The sequence below is a fragment of the Boleophthalmus pectinirostris genome, unplaced genomic scaffold (assembly GCF_026225935.1).
Source record: "Boleophthalmus pectinirostris isolate CB_2022bp ecotype Guang Dong unplaced genomic scaffold, ASM2622593v1 HiC_scaffold_19, whole genome shotgun sequence".
In the NCBI taxonomy this organism is placed as follows: domain Eukaryota; kingdom Metazoa; phylum Chordata; class Actinopteri; order Gobiiformes; family Gobiidae; genus Boleophthalmus; species Boleophthalmus pectinirostris.
In genome coordinates this window covers 35,702,318-35,729,021 of record NW_026571140.1, presented here as the reverse complement: position 1 = coordinate 35,729,021, position 26,704 = coordinate 35,702,318, and the positions used below count along the sequence as shown (strand labels likewise).

The window sequence follows — 26,704 nt, the reverse complement described above, 5'->3', positions numbered from 1 at the left end:
CATCATTTAATATGTTTAATATGTCCTTTAAACTACATTAACTTCAAATTATATATCAGATGTTATGCCTTGACTCTTACTTGAGTAGTGTTTCCCAAATACTGTTTGACTCTTACTTGAGTAATTTCTTAAACCACTACTATCTATCTATCTATCTATCTATCTATCTATCTATCTATCTATCTATCTATCTATCTATCTATCTATCTATCTATCTATCTATCTATCTATCTATCTATCTATCTATCAGGCCAGTGTAAATTGTATATGCTGTTATTCCTTTTCTATATTTAACATAGAGTAGACAGACGCATGCTTTTTTATAAGCTTTGTAAAAGTCCTACAAAGCTTATAAAAATATTTTCTGGATTTGCGTGTGAAGGTTAAAATATTTATGTAACTATAGTCATGCTGTTACGTGCGAAATCACTTCTGCTTATTTAAACCTTCAGTTATTTTTGCTTCCTTTTCATAATAAATTTTGCACTTTACTGTTTTTTTTTTTTTTTTTTTTGTAACACAAAGGCACTAAAATGCAAACAAAGGTATTTTCAAATGTTTATTAAAAAACTCCTCTTCTTAAAATATATTTACATCTTAAGTTACAAAACTGTGTACAGTATCAAACATTCAAATTCCCACTTTTTCAAGGCACATCTTTTTTTTTTACTTTAACAAAAATATATTTTCACAAAATACAGTAACGTCCCTTTTTCACCACTAAATAAAAATACATTTGTTTTTCTATGCTATTAATCTGTGGGTTTCGAGTGCATCTGTACCAAGAAAATGTTAAAAAATAAACAAGGAAACTGAAGTTCAACTCAGGTGAATTATAATTTGGCCTATTCAGAACCACAAACCTGAAGATTTACCAAGTTGTTGAATGAAAAGAATGAAGTTGCTCGCCATAATTATTGGTAATTTATTGGTTGTTTAACTTGGCAAGGAATCTGAATTATACTGGGAAATGCCCTGTCATTATTCTACTAACCTAAAAATAGAGATGTCAACAGGTCCATGCAAAAGACCAGTATCCCAGTACATCTGAATATGTGATTGTGATGGAAGTTAATGCAAATGTCACAGTGAGTAGAAATTCTTTAAAAATAATATTATAGTCCTACTGTTCTATTTAATTTGATATAACAAATATATCAAATTACACAGACAAACTACTGAATGTTATTGTTGTAAACAGGTGCAAGTCGAGTCCAGAATCACAGAGGGACATCAGATTTGTTCATTTCAATCAGGGGTGTAGTGGGTGTGGTACGTGGGGGTGCGGGGTTCACCCACTTCTCCCGACGTGAGATATAAAAAAATAACAAATATAAAATAGTCTACAACTTAAATGTCAAACCAGAGCTATTGGCAATGGTGAAAATAAACTGCATAGGCTTATGATACTTGCAGTACTGTTCTACCTGAGACATGACGGACCAGAACTGAACCAGAACTGAACCAGGACTGAACCAGGACTGAACCAGGACTGAACCAGGACTGAGTGTCAGGACGGGCTCAAAGGTGCGCCTGTATAGACCGTCGGGTGGCCGCACCCGGTGGCCGGACCAACGCAAAGCTCCACGCCCCACGGGGCTAGAAGCAGCCGTGTCTCGATCTGCGGACACCCTGCTCCATGGGCTCGGGGTTCTCTCTCACTCTCAAGTCCAAGATTAGTCCTGGTTTAGTCCTGATTTAGACCTGATTTAGACATAGTGTAGTCCTAATTTAGACCTGGTTTAGACCTGGTTTAGTCCTGGTTCAGTCCTGGTTCAGTCCTGGTTTAGACCTGATTTAGTGCTGGTCTAGTCCTGGTTCAGTCCTGGTTTAGACCTGATTTAGTGCTGGTCTAGTCCTGGTTTAGTCCTGATTTAGACCTGGTTTTGTCCTGGTGTAGTCTTGCTTTAGACCTGGTTTAATCCTGGTTCAGTCCTGGTTCAGCTCTGGTTTAGTCCCAGTTCAGTCCCGGTCTAGTCCTGGTTTAATCCTGGTTCAGTTCTGGTTTAGTCCTGGTGTAGTCCTGGTATAGTCCTGGTTCAGTCCTAGTTCAGTTTTGGTTTAGTCCTGGGTTAGTCCTGGTGTAGTCCTGGTGTAGTCGTGGTTTAGTCCTGATCTAATCCTTTTTTAGTCCTGGTTTAGTCCTGGCTGGTTTAGACCTGGTTCAGTCCTGGCTTAGTCCTGGTTTAGTCCTGATCTAATCCTTTTTTAGTCCTGGTTTAGTCCTGGCTGGTTTAGACCTGGTTCAGTCCTGGTTTAGACCTGATTTAGTCCTGGTTTAGTCCTCCTGGTTCAATCACAAATCGTGTACCCCGACTTAAAAAATCCCCACTACACCACTGATTTTGACTCATGTGAAACAAAGGAGCCTTTTCATTTTGAACTAAACCAAAATATTTGACCTTAAATTAACCGTTAGAGTCTAAAATTCGGGTTTCACATTTTTTTCATGTTAAGTAAAAGGACGCACAAGAACGTAAAATATGCAAAATGTACTGTACATTTTCTCACAAAGGAACCGCCCCCTTGTCTATATGGAAAACACATGCAGACGTTATTGAAATTTTTCAGTAAATATTTAGTTTGTCCCACAGCTTAGTCCCAGTTTTTAATTTTGTCCCTCTGTGAATTTGCGTTTGACACCCCTGAGCTACTCTGTGGAACATTCTAGACAAAGCAATAACATTTCCATGGAGACAAGCAGGTGGCGGACCCTCCACTAGAAATGTTACACAGTGCAAAACAACAACATGAGCTCATTGTTTTGGCTGTCGTTTGTACTTAATGACAGTAAAACCAAACTCATAAATCCAGACCTGCAGGTTAAGAACATTTTTCACCTGAACATTTTTTACCTCTGTGGTATTCTGTCCCGTATCCGACTCACTCGACTCGTTTTCTACTCTTGCTGGTAAACTCACATCAAAGTTGACAGTAAAAACGTGGCTTCACAATTGGAGTATTTTTTTTTTCTTCCGTAAAATTGCATAAAAAAGCAGCTATTTACAAAGTATGTACATTTACACATTCAGTAGCATCTGAATATCTGATTAACACTTTATTTTAGGTTACACTTATTAACATCTAACTACCCGCTAATAAGAATAGTTGTAAATGGTTAATTTGGGATTAATTAGTATTTATTCAGCCCTTATTCACGTCTAATTCCCCATTCTGCTGTTAGTTAGACATTTACAAACACTTTCCTATTAATACACTTGTTATTACTGCTTATTATTATGATAGTTGGACATTTTTGTCCATGAATTATGCTTCTAATGAGCTTTTGGCGCAAATAACGAAAAAGTACATTTCTTCTGATACTATTCCTTAACAACATCAAATTATTAGAATCATAACTCATGAACAAAAATGGCCTAGTATCATAATAATAAGCAGTAATAAGGAGTGTATTAATAGGAAAGTTTGTAAATCTCAAACTAACTGCAGAATAAGCTAATGGGGCAATTAGATATTAATCAGGGTTAAATAAATACTAATTAATGACAAATTAACCATTTATAACTATGCTAATTAGCAGGTAGTTAGATGTTAATAAGTGTACCTTAAAATAAAGTGAATACAGAATAACAGTAATTTCAATAGCTGAGACACTGTCAGATTATAAGAAAAATTTGATGAAAGGTTCTATATTACACAAAATTGATTCTTGTGAGTTTTAAGTCATGTTATAAAGTTCTTACGTCATAGGGTTAGTAACATAATTGGCACAAATGCAATGTTCTTCTAAAATACATATTATTTTGATGCTGATTTTAACATGTTACATCTGTCTCAACTATTATATTATCACATATGTATCTCACAGTACAATATTTATTGTGATATTTTGCTCATAATTGTAGATGGGACACTTTTTTGCTTTTATAATACCATGACAAGATTTTTGGTGTGAATTATTTCCATCATAATCCCAAGAATTCAAGAAAAAAACATATTTCTTCATGTTTTCTGCGCTGAAATGAATCATGGAATATGTAGTTCCCGATGTTTATAAGCTGTTGCTTCTATAAAACAATGCATTTAAGCAAAGGAACTTGTAATTCGATATATTGTGACAGTCCAATGATATTATTGTGAGACTTTTGACGATACGATATCACGATTTTGCAGTTATTGTTACGTCTCAAGTCTCAACCTTTAAAGGGCCCATATTACGCTACTTTCTGATCTGTTATAATGTTGTTTCCTCGACAGAAAACATTCCTGGAGTTCCACACATGTTCAGCTCAAGCTCAAAATGCTCTGTTCCAAACCTTGCGATGTCATGAAGCGGTAGTTTTCGAGTTAACAGCTCCGTTTTTCCTTTAGTTTGGTAAAGATGGGCAATTCCTGTATCACAAGGCCGACCAGGGTGTTTTCCGTTTTGAGAGAAGAACTGAAAATGCAGGGTTTGTGTGTTAAACATGTGAGAAGGAAACAAAACAAAACTCCAGGTATGTTTGTGATGAGGAAACAACATTATAACAGATCAGAAAATGGCACAATATGGGCCCTTTAAAGATTGAAACATTAAGACTGGCATCAAAATAATAGTTTTTATAAGTACAATCACTACTAATCTCCTGTTTTAGTCCATAATTAGTAGAATCCGTAATTATACAGAATACATATAAGTGTTTTTGTAATAACATTTGAGAACATTTACCAATTAAAATAATACAGGCTAGAACCTCAGTCACATTCTAATACTTTTTCCCAATTAAAAGATATATTATTTTTCTTTTAAACAGTTAATTGCTATGGTAACGGCCCTAATTTATCATCATTCTGAAACTCAAGGATATCAACAAGTATCCAAATTGATAAACAGGTTGAAAATGCATTAGTTTAAAGGGATTTGTATTCATTTGCAGTCATTTACAGTGTCTGAAACTTTTGAAATTAGAGTTATATAGTAAAAAAAAATATATAAAATGACTAAAATAGACTAAAATTTTGTTGTTTTAGGCACTGAAGAAAGGTTGAATTGCAAAAACAGACACCTGAGTTTTGAAAAATTTTCTCTTCTACAGATAATATCTATGACAACAATGTTTAGAGGGTTTTATCAAGAAGAGATAATATTTAGAGAGCAGTAAAATATATTAGAGAAAGGAAAATTGTAGTAGTAGTAGTAGTAAGAGTAGTAGTAGTAGTAGTAGTAGTAGTAGTAGTAGTAGTAGTAGTAGTAGTAGTAGTAGTAGTAGTAGTAAAGTAAACTAAAACTGCATCTGAATCTGATCACTTTTTAAAATGACACTTATCTGTTTTTGCAAATCAACTTTTCAATATCATAAGGTGCTGTTCGACAAACGCAGTAAACATACAGTATTTAAATAAAAATACCACAACCCTGAATTTAAAAACCTTATACGTTTTGACTTAAAGCTGCACTGTGTAACTTTTCTGATGTGAATGCGGCATCTGCTCGCACTTTTATTCTCTGGCTTTTAACACCGCGGGAGTTCTGTGGTCCTCTGTTGTCTTTTATTGCTTAGTTTTACAGATTATTTATTTTATTTATTTATGTATTTATTTGCTCTTATGGGTCTATTCTATGGTTTTATTTATTTGTTTTTACACTGCTGGTTTTATTTTGTTTTTATTGTGTTAAATTGTAGTTTAGGTTTTTTTTCTCTCTATGTGCAGCTCGTTGTAAACAGTCTTGATTCACGAATTGTGCTATAGAATTAAAGTGGCCTGGAAGTGAATTAGACTATTACTTAGCCTGGAAAGTTCCACAGTATGGCATTAAACTATCTCTCTTGCATGTATTCAATTACAGGTGTTTTTATTGCTCAAAAGTACCGTGAAAAACATGCTCCACAGATCTGAACTGTAACTTTTCTTCCATGGCCTTGCACAAAATAGATAATGCCATACTCTGGAACATTCCGAACATCACTATAGAGACAAGTAGGTGTCAAACCCTCCATCAGAAAGGTTACATAATACATCTTTAAAGTAAAAGTACTCTAACAAAACTTGAGTACAATGGTTGACTTCGCTACACTGTGTAACTTTTCCGGTGGAGGGTCCGTCACCTGCTTCTCTCCATGGATATGTTGCCTGGAATGTTCCACAGTATGGCATTACACTTATTTATCTCTACAGAAACAGAAAACGACACCACAGGGCCAAGCTACATGTCAGATCCGTGGAGAGGCGAGCCCTCTCTGAGTAAAAGCAAGTCGATAAAAACCCCTGTTATTGAGTAAATGCAACATGGAGACGTTTAATGCCATACCGGGACATTCAAGACAAAACAATAACATCTCCATGGAGACAAACAGGTGTCAGACACTCTGTCAGAAAGGTTACATAATGCATCTTTAAAGTAACAATACTCTAACATAACTTGAGTATAAATGTCGACTTTGCTACTCACATTTCTGAATTTAAGTTTCATTGTGTAACTTTTCCGGTGGAGGGTCCCTCACCTGCTTCTCTCCGTGGATATGTTGCCTGAAATGTTCCACAGTATGGCATTACACTTATTTATCTCTACAGAAACAGAAAACGACAACACAGGGTCAAGTTACATGCCAGATCTGTGGAGAGGCGAGCCCACTCTGAGTAAAAACAAGTCGATAAAAACCCATGTTGTTGAATAAATGCGGCATGGAGACGTTTAATGCCATACCGGGACATTCAAGACAAAACAATAACATCTCCATGGAGACAACAGCAAGTGGCGAATCTTCCACTAGAAAAGTTACACAGTGCACCTTTAAATATATTAGATAAACTGCATTATGATTGTTATTATGCAGAAAATGAAGTAGTTTGCTTCAATTGATTTTAGGCCACGTTTATATGACGACGGTCTGAACAGAAGACACAAAAGCAGCGTCGCGTCTTCACTTTTTATTCCGCATTTGAGTAAAAGTGTGTGGAATTTGACCGGGTATGCTTGCTTGGTGATGTATGTGACGTAAACGCGTACGCGACATGAGCAGATCTGACCAGAGTTTTGCGTCTTGGACAGTGTAGACGGAAACGCTACGGTGAAACGTGTTAAACTTTTCTAATCTGGAGGGTGGTTTCAGATTTTTTGTGTTTTTAAGCTCCCAAAAACACTGTCACCATCTAAACGAAAGGCACTTCTGATAAAATATTTTGTCGTTTTTACCCACAAGTGTTCTCGTGTAAACAGGCACTTATGCAGGTTTTATTGTTTTAGGAACAGCATGATCAAATATTTGGCAATTATACCTTTTGCGATTTTCTTTTTACAATCTCTGTGCAGATTTCAAAAACTGCTTTGTCTGTAAAATGTGCTGTATAAATAAAATTATTTGGATTTAGCTAAAAAGTACAATAAAACTCACTTCTATTTGGTACAATATTTAGTTTTGGCTTGGTTCTTGTACCTATATCTGTACATCACCTCACATGTCACAGCTGCTGCATGTTTAAAACCTTATATGTTTAGTTTGAGTGACAGCTTCCTCCCTCTCACGTGGCACAGTCTGGATCTGAACATAGCACAGATGTTTGCTTCATGGATTTCTGTCTTTGAGAATTACAGGAAACATCGGCTTGAACGGATTTTGACACGTGGTGAAAACAGTATTTACAGTGGTGATACTACGTTTTACAGGCGACGTTCTTTACATTCCGTTAAAAAATAATAAATAAAATTGTTTAAAAAAAAAACGCTAGATCTGACCATGTTGTTTATCGTGTTATAATGTTGTTTCCCCATCAAAAAAAGATGACTATGTGATTTAATTAAAGAAGACATACTGATCTAACGACTTAAATGTGCACTGATGTTTTTACTTTACCTCCAATCTTCCAAAATATGGCATTAAACTTTTCAGTCGCCGTAGAAACAAGAAAGAAATGCCGCCAGATCATTTACAGGCGAGATCTGTGAAGAGGTGACCCCACTCACAGTCAGAATGTGTGTTTTTAAAGCTGTTTTTAACAATAAAAACACACATAATCAAATAAATGCATCACTATCAAAGCAATACACTGGAAAAAAAAACAATATCTAGTTAAGTTAAAATGACTTAAATTAAGAACATTTTGCTTTAATTGAGTCGATTCAACTTGACAAGTAAAATTATCTACCAGTGGAATAAGTGTGTTTTTCTTAATTCAAGCAACACTCAATTTTGTTTCTTATTTGGAGTGCACAAAGTTTTCGTTTTTCTTATTTTAAGTGTAACAAGATGTAGTTTTCTATTTTAAGTAGAAAATGTCTTATTATTTAGTCATATTATTTTACTTGTCAAGTGAAATTTACTCAAATCATGATAAAACTTTCGTAATTCAAGTCATCTTAACTTGACTGGATTTTGATTTCTTGCAATGTAGCATCTCCATGATGTTATGCAGTGCACCTTAAAATAAAAAATTGTCCACTTGCTTATGTGTTAAAAAAACTGCGGAAGTCACAATAAACGTCATCGCAACAACACACCGCATGCTGTCAGTAAATCAGATTTTTTTTTTCATTTGTACCAAAATAACTACACGATGCTGCCGAATCCTAAGCGCATCACTGATTACGAAAATAAATTTGGCGAACGAAGAGCAGCGGGCGTGAACCGGTACAGGTGAAAACAGGGTTAGATTGGAGAAACATCTTGAATATAGAATATAATATCACTCTATATTCAACTTCGAGAGGGAAATGAGAAGGGGAAACAACTCTAATAAACGATAAACACTCTGAAAAGTCGATTTTGTACAATAGGTCTGCTTTGGTTATTGATGACTAAAGCTGAAAACGGAAATGCCTTTTAGGAATAAATAAAACTGACTGACTGATTATTTATCACAATCAAACATTCCCTTTTTCACAATGTAAAGGAGTAATAGTGGTTTATATTGTCTAAATAACTACAGAGATGACCCTTCGACCCGGTTTTTGGTCTAACACAGAACATAAAGCTCACATATGGAACTTTTATTCACGGTCCTGGTCGGGTCCATAGACTCTTTGGTTCTTGGTGTCACCAGTCTAAATGCAGGTGTGGATGTTGGTGAAGTTGACACACAAGCTCCTCTTCTGTCGGCTCCTGGATCTGCTCTCTGCACACAAAAAAAAGAAAAAAAAGTTAAAACTGAGTAAAAAGCAAATTGTAGACTGTAAAGTCCGAGTCCCCGGCGGTTCCGTGGGAGGGGAGAGAGCACCGGGCGAGGGCCAACATTAATTTAAATTTGTGTTTTTTTTTAGATAAATTAATTCACAGTGACATAATCTAGTGTAATAACGATAAAGCTAAAAAAAAATTCAGAATGTACAATGTGTTTTCAAAGTTCTCAATGTTTTTAAGTCACTTTTTGTAATTTACAGTTAGTTTAGAGTTTAGAGCCAAAATTTAGTAGAATAAACATGATTTTTTGTAATATTATTTGTCCAAACAATAGTGGAATTACTTTTAATATTTACTTTTTTGTGTTTTGGTCCTTGTGTAGTTACGCATTTCATTTATGAGTATTAGAATTACAAACATGCGTTGACTTACTTCACTAATGATATCCAAATCTCTCGATACGATATTATCACGATATGCATCTCACGGTATGATATTTATTGCGATATTTTGGAGAGGCCGATATAATTTTAGATAGGATGATTTTTTGCTCTAAAAATACCCTGACATAATTTTGGTGTGAATTATTACTGTCAAAATCCCAATAATACAAGTAAAAAACACACTTCTTCATGTTGTCCTGTGCTGAAATGAATCATGGGATATGTAGTTACTGATGTTTATTAGCTAGTGCTACTATAAAACAATGCATTTAAGCACAGGAACTTGTAATTTGATATATTGTGAAGCCTGTGAGACTTTTTTGGTTGTTTGTTTATTTACAAATTTTCATTGGGTTCCATTTTATGCAAAAACGATTATATACCACAAATCCGGGATCTCTGGTTACCATGGAGCTTTTGAGTGTTTACCCTTAAATTCTATAAACGTGCACTCACTTTAGGTCATTTTAACCCAAACTCAGCAAGCGAACACACACACTCAACAGAGCTCTGTGTCAAACATGTTCTCTACAATGAATTTCACCAATTTCAACGTGGACCAACAACTCAAACCCGAAAGCAAGTATCAGGTTTTGGACGTCCTCGGAGAGGGAAGTTACGGTATGGTCGCAAAGTGCCGAAACAGAGCAACAGGGGAACTTGTTGCTTTGAAACTCCTGAAAAATGTCGACCCCTACGCCAACAACTTCCACAAAGAGTTGGAGCTGTTGGATTGTATCAGAGAGCTAGACCCGGACACTTTCAATCTAGTGAAACTGGTGGATTTCTTAGACTACTACGGCTGTCCAGCTCTTGCCTTTGAGATGTTAGACATAAGTGTCTTCGATCTTCTGCAACAGACGAGGAGTTTTACGTTGAGCCAGATACGAACAATGGCGAAGCAGCTCTTCATAGCTCTAAACGGTCTGCAACATCTTGGCATAATGCATACGGACATCAAATTAGATAACATTATGCTTGTGAACCATAAGGAGCAGCCGTTCAAAGTCAAGCTGATAGATTTTGGTTTGGCAAAGTACCGTGACGAAGTAACAACTGGAAAAATGATGCAGCTGATTTGCTTTCGTGCTCCAGAAGTTACATTAGGCCTTCCACTATGGGAGGCTGTGGACATATGGAGTCTTGCCTGCTGCTTCCTGCATTTGTATTCCTGTGACACAGATTTCGTCGGTTATTCCCAGTTTGATTACCTGACGAGGACTGTGCAGTTTCTTGGGGTACCACCAGAGAAGCTGCTGAATGAGGCGCTGTACACAAAGATGTACTTTGTCCAGGAAAATTCCAAGTGGAGACTTAAAACTCTACAGGAGTTTATGACAACAACTGGGACGTTTCCTAAAATGCCAATTACCGAGCCGACAGCCACAAACCTAAAAGAGCTACTCAAATGTTCTAGGCGTTGTCTGTCATATCAGGAAAAAAGAGACATGAAGGAGTTTCACAACCTGCTTACTAAAATGTTTGAATTGGATGCGGAGAAGAGGATCACGCCATCAAAAGCCCTGCTCCATCCATTCATAACCATGGCTCACTTACCTGAAAGGGGACGAGTACACAAAGACGGCTCGTGAGTTGATGCGTGTTACCGAGGCTGAGTTTGTACCACCACAACAGAAAAGCTATGAAACTGAAGGCTGGAGCGACTTCAACCAACCAACTACACTCTCTGGTGAAATTTCATTCTGCGTGTCAAAAAACATGGCTGAGTTCCTGGGTGTACACACAGAAAGACCAACAAAGCCAGTCACGTGTGCTTCAGATGACAGTATTGTCAATGACAGTAAAGCCTCCAAGTCCTTCCTCGACAGGCTGATTCCTCGTCCTCTCCGGATGTTGTTTTCGGGGATGTCTAAGCTTCTGAGACCAAAAAAGCCAGTCTTCAGGAAACCAAAGAGGGTCAAACGTATTCCAGTGTTTAAGAGACGGTCCACCACATCTGGGCCTTCTGAACACTAGACCCACCAACAACAAGAACTTTTCTCTGTGTTGAATAAATGAATAAATGTTATTGCAGAAAAATATTTGAGCTTTGAATTGTTGTGATTTATCTTTTATTGAGTTAGCCAAAAAATTTGTTACATTTTCTATAAAAAGCACTTTATAAAGTTTAATTTGATGTGAATATTATGCAGCCAGAATACCTTTTAAATCATGCATTCTAGTAGTAGTAGTCAGTGTTGGGAGTAACGCGTTATAAAAGTAACAACCTACTCTAACGCATTGCTTTTTGCTGTAACACAGTGATGTTAGGCATTACAGGGAAATAATAGTAATATTTTTCATGGTACAAATGTTAGTAACGCATGTTACAAGCTTTTTTTAACCTGGATTGAAGTGGTGGGTTTTTGTTTATACAAATTTGCTAAAATTACCGTGATATTAGCAGCGATAAACACCAGAGACGCGCCCGCATAGACTGTCAGGTAACCGCGAGCGAAAGGACCGGTGCAGACGTCTGCGCTGCACGGGGCGAACCGCAGCTGACGCCCAATCATGCTTTGCAGACACCCTGTCCACGGACTCGGGGTTCTCTCAGGGGTGGTCCTAGATTCCAAGTTCTAGTACAAGATTAGTCCTGGTTTGGTCCTGCTTTAGTCCTGGTCTAGACCCAGTTTAGACCTAGTTTAGTCCTGGTTTAGTCCTCGGTTCAATCCTGGTTTAGACCTGGTTCAGTCCATATACGGTGCAAAAGTTCAGCATCTTCACAGATATTTTGATGAGAGTAACTTAAAAGTAATGCAATAGTAATGTAATGTTTTACATTTTAAATACAGTAATATTATAATATAACAAATTACTTTGAAATGACAGCAACAAGTCATAAATAACACATTACAGTTTTAAAGTAACTTGCCCAACAGTGGTAGTAGTAGTTTATTACATAGTCTACAACCCCATGGATCATGACAGAAAGAGTTTAAGCTTAAGTAAAAAGTACTTATAACGCCAATCACTATTAAACAGGGTATTAAGGTGGGTTTCAGATTATATTATTTTGAATTTATTATGACCATTTATATTTTTACCATTTACATTTTTACTCGTCGCGGATGGAAATGATCAGGTTCAACATTTGTGAATTTATCCTTTGGAAATGTCATGGAAGATTTCATGGCTTGTCCCTCATCACGTTCTAGAGTCTGAAAACGACCAATATTTTTATCGCCCTTTAGGTAAATTTGTTGTTTTTCAGTGTTGCTAGAAAAACTTGAGCAGTGGGTGACCATAATGCACCACTTTGGGACCCATCTCCAGATCTTAGCCTGGTTCCCTGTCCAGACTCAAGAGGACCTCCCTGTAGGTCGTGAGCCACCTGTGAATGAAGGAGCACCTACTTGAACATGAGCTGAACCGACGTCTCATATCTGATCCGCTCCACGTCCATGACAGAACAGCTGCAACTGCGGTCCCATTTATAAATAAAGTTCTGCAAAAAAAAAACACAGAATATATTTGATTGAAACAGGACTACAGGGCAAATGGTCTGCAAATATATGTTCCTTTGATAATGAATCCGTGTATCATTCATTCATTTGTTTTTCAATATAAAACCAAAAAAAAATAATGAAAAAAAAATGAATAAATAACAACTTTTTTGTTTTTAATTTTGTGTTTAAATGAATAATGGAAAAAACGGATAATGACTTTTTCCGTGACTTAAACTGCGATGCCGGACTTTTGCGCCGCATACGGACTGATCCAAGACTGAACCAGGACTAAAACAGGACTAAACTGTTTTCAGTCCTGGTCTGGTCCCCCTCTCAGTCCTGGTCGGTTTCAGGTCAGTGGTCCCGGTCTCACGGTCTCAGTCCGGTCTCAGTCACGGTCTCAGTCACGGTCTCAGTCACGGTCTCAGTCACGGTCTGGTCCTGGTCTGGTCTCGGCCTCAGTCCTGGTCTCAGGCTGGGTCTGGTCCCGGCCTCAGTCCCGGTCTCAATCACGGTCTGGTCCTGGTCTGGTTCCAGTTTCAGTCCTGGTCTCAGTCTCGGTCTCAGTCCCGGTCTAGTTCCGGACCTGTTTTAGTCCCGGTTCAGTCCGTATGCGGCGCAAAAGTCCGGCATCACAGTGTAAGTCACGGAAACGGGAAATGGTCATTTTCCATTTTTACCATTTTTCATTTAAACAGAAAATCGAAAACTGAAAAAAAGAATCGTTATCCGTTTTTTTCATTTTGATTTTGGAGACAAATCATGAAGAAAATAGTTGTTTTGTCGTTTTCTTATTTTTGGTTTTATTTTGAAAAAGGAATGAACAGATTATCATGGCTTTGTTCACATCATTATCTGATTTCTGGAGTTATCTGATTAACAACTCACCTCGAGGATCAGAGCTACAAACAGATTAACCCACATGACAGAAGACGTGAGCCACCAACCCACAAAGTAGATCTTTGACCACCTGAAAACAAAACAAAAATAAGACTGGGTAAGGCCATTAGAGAAAATCTAAAACTGTCTATCAGATGGTTGGTTGGTGGACTTCAAATGTGGAGCTAAACTAGGACTAGACCAGGACTGGACCAGGACCAAACCGAGTCTACCTGGGAGGACAAACTTGGGCTCAAACTCTTACTCCACTGTGTTATTGTCACCACTCTTGTTGCAATTTCTTATGTCTTTTTTTTTACTTTAAAGGTGCTCTTTGAAAATAATATTAGTTAAGTATTGTGACTAAAAATGTTTACTAAAAAAAATGGGGGAAAAAAAAAAAAATTTAATTATAAACTGGCCAAAATACAAACATAAGGGAGCCTACCACATTACTTTTATTTAATTTAAATGTTGTATTCTGTTGTCTTTAATTAAAAAAAAGGCGCTCTTTACAAAATGTGTTATGTTATGTTATGGGTGGTTATTGCCAAAAAATAAATAAAAATCAGTACATTGAAAGTCCTGATTCATTCTTACTGTGAGCATTGCAGCCTTTCCACAGATTCATGGAGATTGATAAATTAAATTGAACACAACAAAGCAATAACATTTCCGTTGAGGCAAGCAGGTAGCAGAGCCTCCAACAGAAAGGTTACAGAGTGCACCTTTAAAGAAATTGCAAATACCCTAATCCACAGAACCATAGTCGTACTCACTCTGTGGTGTATCTGCTGTAGGCCTCCACAAAGGCCTGCCAGTTATTGACGATCATGACGTCGTACAGGAGGATCAGAGCAGCCTGTGGAGACAAACACACACTGTAGAGTCTAGAGAGTCTTTAGTCTATATCAGCGGTTTTCAAACTGGGTGAATGTGAGCTTCTCCTTAGAGTAGGTAAAGATAGCCGAGCCCCCCTTGCCCAAACTCCCATCTGCCTGTCCTCCCAGACACAGGCCCTTGAAGTAAATGCATCTTTTCCTCCAATGATGAGTTTCAATAAAAACTGATAATATATATATATTTTTTATATTGTATTTTCATATATTTTTTAAAAAATGCATTCATAAACATTTTTTTCAAAGAGCAAATTTCCAAATCATTTCCAACTTCATGCAAGCGACTTTTAACATCACTGAACATCAGTAGGTCACCAGGACTAAACCAGAACTAAACCAGGTCTAAACCAGGACTAATCCAGATCTAAACCAGGACTAAACCAGGTCTAAACCAGGACTAAACCAGGTCTAAACCAGGTGTAAAAACAGGTGTAAACCAGGTGTAAACCAGGTGTAAACCAGGACTAAATGCAGGACTAAACCAAGTCTAAACCAGGACTAAACCAGGAGGACTGAAGCAGGACTGAAGGATGAAAACAGGACTAATCCAGATCTAAACCAGGACTAAACCAGGTCTAAACCAGGACTAAACCAGGTCTAAACCAGGACTAAACCAGGTCTAAACCAGGACTAAACCAGGTCTAAACCAGGTCTAAACCAGGACTAAACCAGGTCTAAACCAGGTGTAAACCAGGACTAAATGCAGGACTAAACCAAGTCTAAACCAGGTCTAAACCAGGACTAATCCAGGACTAATCCAGGACTAATCCAGGACTTGACCAGGACTATTCTTGGACTTGAGAGAGAGGGAGAACCCCAACCGACCAGGACCAAACAGAGTTTAGTCTTGGTTTAGTCCTGGTTTAGTCCTGGTTTAGACCTGGTTTAGACCTGGTTTAGACCTGGTTTAGACCTGCTTTACACCTGGTTTAGTACTGGTTTAGACCTGGTTTAGACCTGGTTTAGTCCTGGTTTAGTCCTGGTTTAGACATGGTTTAGTCCTGTTTTCGTCCTAATTCAGTCCTGCTTCAGTCCTCCTGGTTTAGTCCTGGTTTAGTCCTGGTTTAATCCTGGTTCAGTCCCGCTTAGTCCTGTTTTAGTTCTGGTTCAGTCCTGGTTTAGTCCACGTGTGTAGCGCCTCTCCGGTGACTCTTTAGCACCTGCCAGGGAAGGCGGGCCTCACCTACTGGAACCCGCTGGTCTACAGAGTCAATAGAGTCTCAACAGGTGAAGAAAGCAAAGCATCTATAATGGGCCTGTCATAACAAATTCTGAAGTGTGATGTATTGCTGAAGAAAATACAGACGATAATCTTGAAACTAACTTATGCCACTGACACAAAAACACAGATATAAACCACAAAAACTGTTCTAAATGTACAATATTGTTAAAAACCCTCACGCTGTAATAAATAAACATCACGATAAAACACTAATACTGAGTTTGCATCTGTAATGAATCATACAAGTTATTTATTCAACCTTGTATGTCTTAAATCTGATCATATAGCCAGAAAATAACCAAAAAAATCCCCATGCAGACATGATAAATAATGGCCCCAAAAATATACTGTTCCAGCTTTCATATATTAAACGAGAAATCAATACAGTATTTATCGTGACAGGCAAAATCTGTAACATGGATGCTATATTTATTATGCTTAATTCACCCTGTACTTGTCCTGTTCTGTTTTTATTACTTATTTTCTGTTTTATTTTTTTATTGTACATATAAATTTACGTAATTATACCTTATTTGACACGTCTCTTGTTATTTTTTTGCTACTTATTTAGAATTTATTATTATCTTGGCCCAAGTAATTTCCCTTGTGGATCAATAAAGTTTGTCTAAGTCTAAGTACTTGTTAACAAATTATAGTTAAAGATGCATTGTGTAACTTTTTGTCTGGGGGTCCGTCACCTGCTTGTTTCTATGGATACGTCATTGCTGCGCCTGGAATGTTCCACAGTGTGACATTAAACAGCTATTCTTTACATTTATTCAATTACAGCTGGTTTTATAGCTCAAAAATAGCTATAAAAACAGACATTCTGACTCTGACTGGGATCGCCTCTCCACAGATCTGAGCTGTAACTTGGTCTGGTTTGGTCTCCGTAAGATAGAAAGGTTTAATGCCGTACTGTGAAACATTCCAGACAAAGCAAAAGTTACACAATGCATGTTTAAAATGTTCAGACAGGTTGAGTTCTTATGAAACAGTTTCAGTAAAATGACACACGCTCCAGGCTCCGTTTTACTGTAAAAGACACAAAAGTTGCTCCAGGTTAGACTCGTACTAGACTCGTACTCACAGCGAAATCGTCAAAGTTGTTGGGCCAGTACTCCAGCTGTTCGTAGGTACCACAGACCATACTGTAGTTAGTGGTGATGTTTTCCATTGTCGAGTTAGAAAGAACACTGAAAAAACATTAAATAATAAACACAGAATAAGCAAAAATAGTTAATAAGATCCAGTGATTTAAAGAGATATGAACAATATTAAATAAGGAATGTTAAATGTTGCTGCATATTCAGTTTAAAGTAAGATGTCTGAGACTTTTTCACATGTACTTGTAACCTGTACTATCTTGTATCCTATACTCACTTATACTTGTAATCTGCACTATCTTGTATTTGTAAGCAGTATTAAATTGTATTTGTAACCTGTTCTATCTTGTAACCAGTACTTGTACTTGCAACGTGTATTCACTTGTATTTGTAACTAGTAATTGTACTTGTAACGTTTACTAACCTGTACTTGTAACCTGTCCTATCTTGTAACCAGTATTCACTTATACTTGTAACCTGTATTCACTTGTATTTGTAACCAGTAATTGTACTTGTGTAACATGTACTGTCTTGTATTTGTAACCAGTACTTGTACTTGTAACCTGTATTCACTTGTATTTGTAACTAGTAATTGTACTTGTAACGTTTACTAACCTGTACTTGTAACCTGTCCTGTCTTGTAACCAGTACTTGTACTTGTAACCTGTATTCACTTGTATTTGTAACTAGTAATTGTACTTGTAACGTTTACTAACCTGTACTTGTAACCTGTCCTATCTTGTAACCAGTATTCACTTATACTTGTAACCTGTATTCACTTGTATTTGTAACCAGTAATTGTACTTGTGTAACATGTACTGTCTTGTATTTGTAACCAGTACTTGTACTTGTGACCAGTAATTGTATTTGTAACCTGTACTATCTGGTATTTGTAACCAGTAATTGTACTTGTAACCTGTACTATCTTGTATTTGTAACCAGTACTTGTATTTCTAACCAGTAACTGTACCTGTAACCTGTCCTATCTTGTTTTGTAACCAGTACTTGCACTTGTAACCTGTAACCTGTACTAACCTGCACTTGTAACATGTCCTATCTTGTAACCAATACTTGTACTTGTAACCTGTACTATCTGGTATTTGTAAGCAGTAACCAGTAAGCAATGTTAAATTGTACATTAAAAGTATTTGGCAGTTCCAAGAGACAAGCAAAATGTGTAGCAATACGAGCATGGTATTACAATAAAATACTGTCACAATATTAAAGACGCACTACGCAACTTTTCTAGCTCCTTTTTCCCCATTGAGATGTTATTGATTTGCCTGGAATGTTCTATAGTACGGCACAAAGCTTATCTATCTCCATGGAGACACAAACGTTTTAAAGGTATCTTTTGGGCAAAAAGCAAACAAAAAACGCACCTATCATAAACTCAAGATAGATAAGTTTAATGCCATACTTTGGAACATTTCAGGCAAAGCTGTAACATCTCAATGGAGACAAGCACGCAGCAGACCCACCCCCAGAAAAGTTACGTAGAACATCTTTAACTTAAGTATATTGAAGGGGCTCCTGAGACTAAAATGTTTTGTTTTGTTGCAGGGGAATAGCCAAAAAGGATGGAATTTTCCCCCTCGTTTTAACATCTTTTTTCATTTTTTATCATTTTTAAAAATTAATTCAGTCGTAATAAAAGCAAATAATAATGGCTTTCAGTATTTATGTCCTGTACATCAATATCATTTAACAAAAGTCTTAACTTTACTGTTTACAACTGCAGTAACACTGGTTTGTACTAATGCAAGCCTATATTGCCCCCTACTGTTTGATTTAGGTACAACATGTAGTGATACTTGAGTGTATTTTTTTGTACCCGGGATGTGGAGGAGGTTTGATGACTCCTTCGAAAAGCCAGATCCCAACCACAGCGTATATGTAGTAAACCACCTGAACAAAAGGACATCACAGTTCAGGAGACACGGATAATCTTTAAGAAAATGGTGAACAGTTTTATATTGAATACACTGAACTCACCACCAGTATTCCTGCAAAAGCTCTGAGGTTTTTGACCAGGTCCATGAGAGTGCTGGCAACGAGAGCCATGAGCTGCAAGAAATTAGTTAGAATAGTTTCAATTTCACATAATATATATAAGAAAAACAATAATGCATTTAGAAGAGAGGGTGCCAGTCTGTCAGTTCAGTGTAAAGTATAAAGTTGCTTGAAATGTTTTCAGATGTGTAGTACAACCTTGTACTTGTATATGTTGAAATACTTTTGTATTTCTGTGTCATATTTGTACCTTGATGTCTGGGATGATCCTTAAGAAGCGGAAAGACGATGAGCATGTTTATCAATCGAACCATCTCCCAAAGAGAAACCATATTGTGCCTCTGTGGATCCCTGTACAATGGATTTATTAAAGTTAAAATACACAAATATACAGCTGTAGTACAAATATTTGAGCTCATTTCATTTTTTGAGCAGGTTATGCTGTAGAAGTATAAACTGTACTCCAAGCCAGTCTGATAGTATAGTAAGTATAGTATAGTAAAAGCAGCTGTGTTTTGTTAATATTATAACTATTTTCATGCACTGATTTAGCTTCTTCCAAATTATATAAATAGAGGAGTGTATAATTATTTTATTACTATAGTTGGTATATTTGCTTTTCTGTCTTTAAAGTTGACACTGAACTTACCAGGGGGACAATGGAGCCTTGTAGAAAGCGTACATGGTGATCTGCAGACACTAAAATACAAGAAAATATGTTCATCAAAAATAAGACGTGCTTAAGAAATTGCCTAAAATAGTTACAAATATATTTTTCTCCTAAAGTTTTACAGTGTATTTTTTTCTGGTGGTGCGTCTGCTGCTTTTTTAGAAATAAAAAGAAATACAAATGTCGGAAAGATACGTTTAATGTGATACCACGGAACATTCCAGGCACGGCAATGTCACCTCTATGGAGTTAAAGATGTGGCTGACCTTCCACCAGAAAAGTTACATAGTGCAGCTTTAAACAGAGGCACAGTGGCGTATTTACCAGCAGCAGAATTGTCAGGATTCCATCAAACACGTTGTTCCTGTAGGAGACGTAGCCCCTCCATCCAAAAGCAAAGAGTTTGGCGCTCATTTCAAACAGATAATACAAGATGAACACCAGGTTTATCAGCTGAAAACAGAGAAAATATAATAATGGACTTTTAATGGTTATTTAGGCTCACAATTTCAGATTTCTAATTAAACGCACTGTACCTGATTTTTACTTAAAAACATGGAAAACAGAAGAAATTCATTTAACAGTTTGCAGCGCTTCGAAGTTATTCCTCATTTACCTTTTTTAATTATTCACCACAATGAGTTTCTAAGCATTTTTCACATCTTTCTCAAAGACCAGAATACACATTACATTACATACAAATTACATTAAAGCACATGTGGCAAGGTCAAGGCCCACAAGGGGTTAAAAGGTATAATTTATGATTATGTCGTGACTCTGCGCCGCTACTACATCCCCCACAATGCACCGCAGTTGTTTCCCGTGAAGTGACTGCATCTCCCCACTAGAGAGGCCAAGAAAACTCATCAAATTTCCCCAAAAATGTCCAACAAAAGAAGCACTGACAGTTATTTCGTGAATGTTACAGAAGGAGTAATGTGAATGTTTTAACTTAAACCTTTAAATCAAATCCAGTCCACATTTCATAAACAAAACAGTTTCCCAAGTGCTGCACAATACAGAAAGTAAAGTGCTACTTAACTCTACTAGTCCTTATTAAGACAAAAAAAACTAGCAAAATCAAATAAGAGCAAGAATACCAGTAAATAATAAAACAGTAAAAAAACATAAAAATAAACAAAATGAATACTGATATTACAGTTACAGTTTCAGTCTTAACTTTACAACCGGTCCTTTGATGACAAACATGATCCAAATGTGACCCTTTGTAAAAATAATTTTGACACCCCTGCATTAAAGCTATCAGCAAATAGCATGCTAAAAGCGCACTTCCTGATACTCTGACAATAAAATGTGAGGTACACTTTAGATTATAGTACACAGCTGACTTATTTTGACCTTATACAAAATTATCTGTACAGGGGCAAGACACACTTTGCTCAAATACATGGGAATAAGTCAGGTACAGGGCCTTTTAAATAACAGTTTGCAAAATGTTAATTGGATGTTCAAAAGTTTGTACTGATAGTTATTTATTTATTCAACTCACCTCCATGTAGAAGTTGTCTCTCTCAGCAGTGGATTTCTCAGAGTTTAGCATCAAAATAGTCTAAACAAAACAAAACAAAACAAAACAAGGAAAAGTCTTGTTATTTTAATTGGAATAATTTGTTTTTTATTCCTAGTAAATACTTTAATTTTGAGTTACAATAACATTTATATATGATTTCTATAATTCAATTACTGCATTATATCAAACATAATTTTATACAACAATAATTGACTTGAATCATTTAATATGTAACTGATTTTCTAGTCTGAATGCAGAAGGGTCTGGAAACATAAAGACAATCGCTCTTATTAGGGATAAATCTATAACTTTTTTTTTTTTTAACCACACTTTTACATAGTTTACTGCTTCGACTGTTGATTCTGCAGAAATCTGTGCCGTTTCTCAATCCTCTGTGTTATTATTTCACTTTTATTTGTACGTTTATTTAGTTTTTATTATTTAGCTTTTATTATTTAGTTTTTACTTGCTGTTTTTATCATAGACTCTATATATAAGTGGACGCTAACGGTGATATCACATTCGTTTAGTTCACTTTTTTATACAGTCTATGGTTTTTACTTCATTTGTTTTGACACAAACAGACCGTGCATTTCTCAAATGGGTTATTCTGCCTGTAGGGGGCGTGATGGCACAGACTGACAGCCTTACTTCTGTCAGCTGTAACTTTAACAATCACCACAGAATGAATAAATACTTCAACATAAAGCCTCTTTGATTTGACTACGCTGCATATATAACGTTCATCATTGCTTTTTTATACTGAGAGTAGAGTTGAACGTACACAGATACATATGACGTTAGCCAGAGCCACGGCGTTTCCGAGGACGGTGAGGGCGTAGTGACTGAAGGCTCTCTGTAGAGTCTGTAACACGGGCGAGCGGTATTCAGGCAGAGGAGGGTGCTGAAAACAGAAAGAAAATTATGACCAAAACTCCAGTATTAATCAGAATAATCGTGACTAGTCAGGTATTAAAATAATATTCAAGCAATTGTTCTTCAGCATCGGCGCATGTTGGGATGGGTTTATATTTTTGATGATTGTTGACATTGTTAATGATTGATGTTCACGTGGATATCAATTTACTGACATCCTTACTGTGGAACATTCCAGGCAAAGCAATAACATTTCCATGGAGACAATTAGGAAGCTACCTGAAAAGTTGTATAGCGCACCTATACTTAGTTGTTATTTGCACTATAAAGAGTCAAAGTGCTTTAAAAACTAAGACGGTAACATTTTTCTATATCAAAATATCAAAAAAATAAATTAAAAAATTGACAATTTGTAATATTCATCGATAATACACTTTATTTGTTGTTCTTTCTCTCTTTTTTAGAAGCCTTGAGTTAAAATTACCTTAATCTGATTCAAATCTACTTAACAAAATCCAAATTTCCAATAGAAATCATCATTTTACAAGTCAGCTATCATAAAATAATTGTTAGTTACACTCTAATGTGGACACAGCATAAGAAAACATAAAAATATATTGACAATTTTTACCTCTTTGATTCTGTCTTTGTCCAGTTCGTCAAAAATCTTCCTGAACTGTTCTCGGTCTAAGAATTCATGACGTCGAGCCTCCTACAAAATACAAATTAAATTATTATCTGCTGTCAAATAGTTCACACAACATATAACAAAGTATATATGTATTTGACGGTAAATGAAACAGGACAGACCTTTATAATGGCTTGTTTGTAGTATTCGTTTAACTTGACTTTGGACAAGACTTTGAGCACAGAAGACACTTGGACACAGGTGGGCTGGCTAAAAAAAAAAAAAACCAAAACAATAATTGCTACAAACGTTACAATATAAAATTTTTGTATTATGATTACTGTGAGAAAAACATCATGATTTCACAATTATTCAAAGGCATTTGCACTAAACAACAGCAAAATCACATTATCATTAAGAGATGGAGAGCCTATAATATTTAGGCTATAATGAACAAATCACAATGTTATGCTGAGTATTCGTTTGTAAATCATTCTAAAGAATTTAAAGCGTACCACATTATTGATAATACAGAATCAATAATTGTAATTACATTTTAGCCAATTGTAATGCATTACAATACACTAGAAAAGAGTCCAAAGGGGATAATTTGGTGTTCCGATACTTTATGTTACTAGGTTCTTTTTTCAGACCAAGGGTTTGTTTGTTTTCATATCTGACAGTTGAAAACAAACCCTTGGTCTGATAAAAGCACCTGATGACATACACTTGAAAACACAAAAAATTCTATAATATTCAAAATTTTCTGGGGAGGCCCTCTTGGTAACTAGAAAAGTATTCTAGCCCAGTGGTCCCCAACCTTTTTTTGCGGCGGCACAGACCGGTTTTATGTCCGACAATATTTTGCAAACCGGGGAGGGCGCAGTCCATGCGGCATGGTTTAGTCCTGTTTAAATCCTGTTTTAGTCCTGGTTCAGTCCTGGTTCAATCCTGTTTTAGTCCTGGTTCAGTCCTGGTTCAATCCTGGTTTAGTCCTGGTTTAGTCCTGGTTTAGACCTGGTTTAGATTTGATTTTACTCCTGGATTTAGTTCTGGTTTAGAGGTGTGGGAAACATGAAAGGAGGCGCGGTATAAGCAAGAAGACACTGTCCACGAGGCGCAAAGGAGAAGACACGGTCCACACAGCGTATGGGAGGGGTTTGCGCTTTCGCAGCCCAGTACCAAATGACCCACGGCCTGGTACCAGTCCACGGGTTCTAGCCTATTTATTGTGGCTCTTGGCTTTCTCAGCCTCTGTACAGCCTTTGTACTTCACTCACTGTCTGATTTATGTTATACAGATACATGTTGTAGAATGTTTTTAATCAATAGTCAGACAGGCAATGAAGTGTGAGAGTCTCCACGCCAAATTTAGCTTGAGGGCCCCTGAAAGTTAGAGCTGGCTGTGTATAGATTTAATTGCATCAGGAGTGTGTGTACGCTTCATAAATAAGAGAATAATCCAGTCTTACTCCTCTGTGGTCTTCTCCTGTCTGCAGCTCAGGACCTGAAAAGCAGCTCTGATCCCCAGTCTCCTCCTGATGATGGACGTCTGAACCGACATCTGACAAAAACACAGGAGATTATATATACCCAGTTAAAACAATGTAAGCATAGAAGCAATATGGGAATATATACAGTATATTGAGGCAAACTGAAAATTATACATTAATTTTAAATAGCATCCCTAAAATTGCTTTAAAAATAGTATGATTATGATAGTTTGCATTTTGTTCATATTAAATTGCAATATTTATGTAAAACTACTTCATATTTGACTTCAGTGTAGCAACTATAGGATTTTTCTTTTTCTTTTTTTTATTGACAGTATTTTGTACTGAAAAAGGTTTACACACCAGAGTTTCTGAACCCTATGTATCTGACAAGCAAAAGTAACTCCACTTAACTCTCAGAGACAAGAGCGGAGTCAGGGTTAAGCTAACAACAACTGGCATGCAAATCGCACACTTCCTGATGCTCAGACAATAATAAAACACTTTGAAGACAGTACACGGGGACCTATTTGAACCTCAAGAGTTGCTCGTACAATACGCCAGTACTGGGTTTTAGTTATTTTTTTTAGCTCAAATACTTGGAAAACACCGGATAATTAACATGTAAAAAAATCTATTCAAAAAAAAGAAATAATAGTTGTACTTGTCTATGTATTTGACAAGCAAAATTTAATATTTGACTCCAAAACTGTAAACAACTTTGTTCTAAGTGTGATCTCACCAGTAAATATCCTCTGAACTGGTTGTAGATGATGGCTGTCAGTAGATTCATCAGGCAGTAGGTTCCTGTGGACAAGAAATGAATTAAACCTTTAAACTAAAAGAATAAATAAGCAAACATATTTACGACTAACATTACTACTATTGCTACTAGTTGAACCTTTAAACTATTGTAACAAATAAATAAAATATCAAAGTATTATATAAATGAGCATAAACTGACCAATGACGCTGAAAAACATGAAGAAAAAGAAGTATCCTCGGTTCAGAGAGTAGGCAGGAATCATGACTGAAACACAAAACTCACAAAGTCAGTATAAAAGTAAACGTGGCCTGTCTTCACTGTAATAATGCGTCTCTTCACCATCGGGGTTGTTGGCGGTGGTGAGCAGGACCAGTAAAGAGGTCAGAGAGTTGGGCAATCCTCTAAAGTGAGACTCCCACTCGCCGTTTTTGGACGGATCCTAAAACAGTTTAACAAAGATGCATGGTTACACAAAAAATATTAATTTATTTAAAACAAGGACAATTCCCAAATTAAGAAAAGAGGCTCTGCACAAGATTTAGCTACAAGATGGTTTGATCTGCAATCTTTTGGTCCTTATTCCTCACCTATGGGGGTAAAACTGAGTAAAACCTACGTGGTTTGATGGTTATTCAGCTAGAGTTTTTTTCTTTTTTATAGTTATAATGTTTGACACACATAATATGCATTTAACATAGTAAAAAAGGGGTTCATTGACATCGACGGCGTATGGGAGGAGGCGCAGTGCATGGTTTGAGTCCTGGTTTAGTCCTGGTTTAGTCCTGGTTTAGACATGTTTTAGTCCTGGTTTAGACCTGTTTTAGTCCCAATTTAGACCTTGTTTAGACCTGTTTTAGTCCTGTTTTAGTCCTGGTTTAGTACTGGTTTAGTACTGGTTTAGATCTGATTTAGACCTCTTTTAGTCCTGGTTTAGACATGTTTTAGTCCTGTTTTAGAACTGTTTTAGTCACTGTTTTAGTCCTGTTTTAGTCCTGTTTTAGTCCTAGTTTAGACCTTGTTTAGCCCTGGTTTAGTCCTGGTTTAGTCCTGGTTTAGACCTGTTTTAGTGCTGTTTTTGTCCCGTTTTAGTCCTGGTTTAGACCTGGTTTATTCCTGTTTTAGTCCTGGTTTAGTCCTGGTTTAGACCTGGTTTAGACCTGGTTTAGTTCTAGTTTAGTCCTGGTTTAGACCTTGTTTAGTCCTGGTTTTAATTCTGGTTTAGTCCTGGTTTAGAGGCGTGGTCCAATCAGCGTATGGGAGGAGGCATGGTCGGTGCAGCGTATGGGGGGGTGGGTCTCGCTTTCGTGGCCTGATACCAAACGACCCATAGCCCGGTACCGGTCCACGGTCCGGGGAGTGAGGACCCCTGCTTTACAGGATAGTCCTACAGAGATTTATAACCTGTTCTTTTCCATGTAATTAGGGAGTGCTCTGTCTTTTTTACGGACACAGCCAAAGTCATTACACAGATCACATCCTGTTAACGACGGCAGACCTTTTCTTTGATCACACATTTCTTCACACCGGTCTGACAGGAGCTCCAGTGTAATTATCACTAAAGTGCAACAAACCAGAACAATATCTCTCCTGTTTGAGCTTAATGTATTGTGTGCACTGTTTATGACGACTATACATTTTACACTGGGACTGTATCTAGTTATTCCTAATGTAAC

The 26,704-nt window shown here is 36.8% G+C and overlaps 1 protein-coding gene across 1 annotated transcript in view; it reads right to left on the bottom strand.

Annotated features, from left to right (window-relative positions):
- Positions 1-545: 545 nt before the first annotated feature.
- The window catches only part of tpcn2 (two pore segment channel 2), a 52,823-nt gene continuing 26,664 nt past the window's right edge, over positions 546-26,704 (bottom strand). Inside the window, 19 exon segments of the mRNA XM_055154446.1 lie at positions 546-9,051; positions 12,856-12,947; positions 13,837-13,918; positions 14,607-14,689; positions 17,039-17,144; positions 18,889-18,962; positions 19,050-19,121; positions 19,318-19,350; positions 19,352-19,418; positions 19,717-19,766; positions 20,062-20,190; positions 21,248-21,307; positions 22,053-22,172; positions 22,776-22,856; positions 22,955-23,042; positions 24,245-24,336; positions 25,008-25,072; positions 25,230-25,295; positions 25,371-25,470. Of these exon segments, the coding sequence (XP_055010421.1) occupies positions 8,973-9,051; positions 12,856-12,947; positions 13,837-13,918; positions 14,607-14,689; positions 17,039-17,144; positions 18,889-18,962; positions 19,050-19,121; positions 19,318-19,350; positions 19,352-19,418; positions 19,717-19,766; positions 20,062-20,190; positions 21,248-21,307; positions 22,053-22,172; positions 22,776-22,856; positions 22,955-23,042; positions 24,245-24,336; positions 25,008-25,072; positions 25,230-25,295; positions 25,371-25,470 (1,539 nt within the window). The 3' untranslated portion in view covers positions 546-8,972.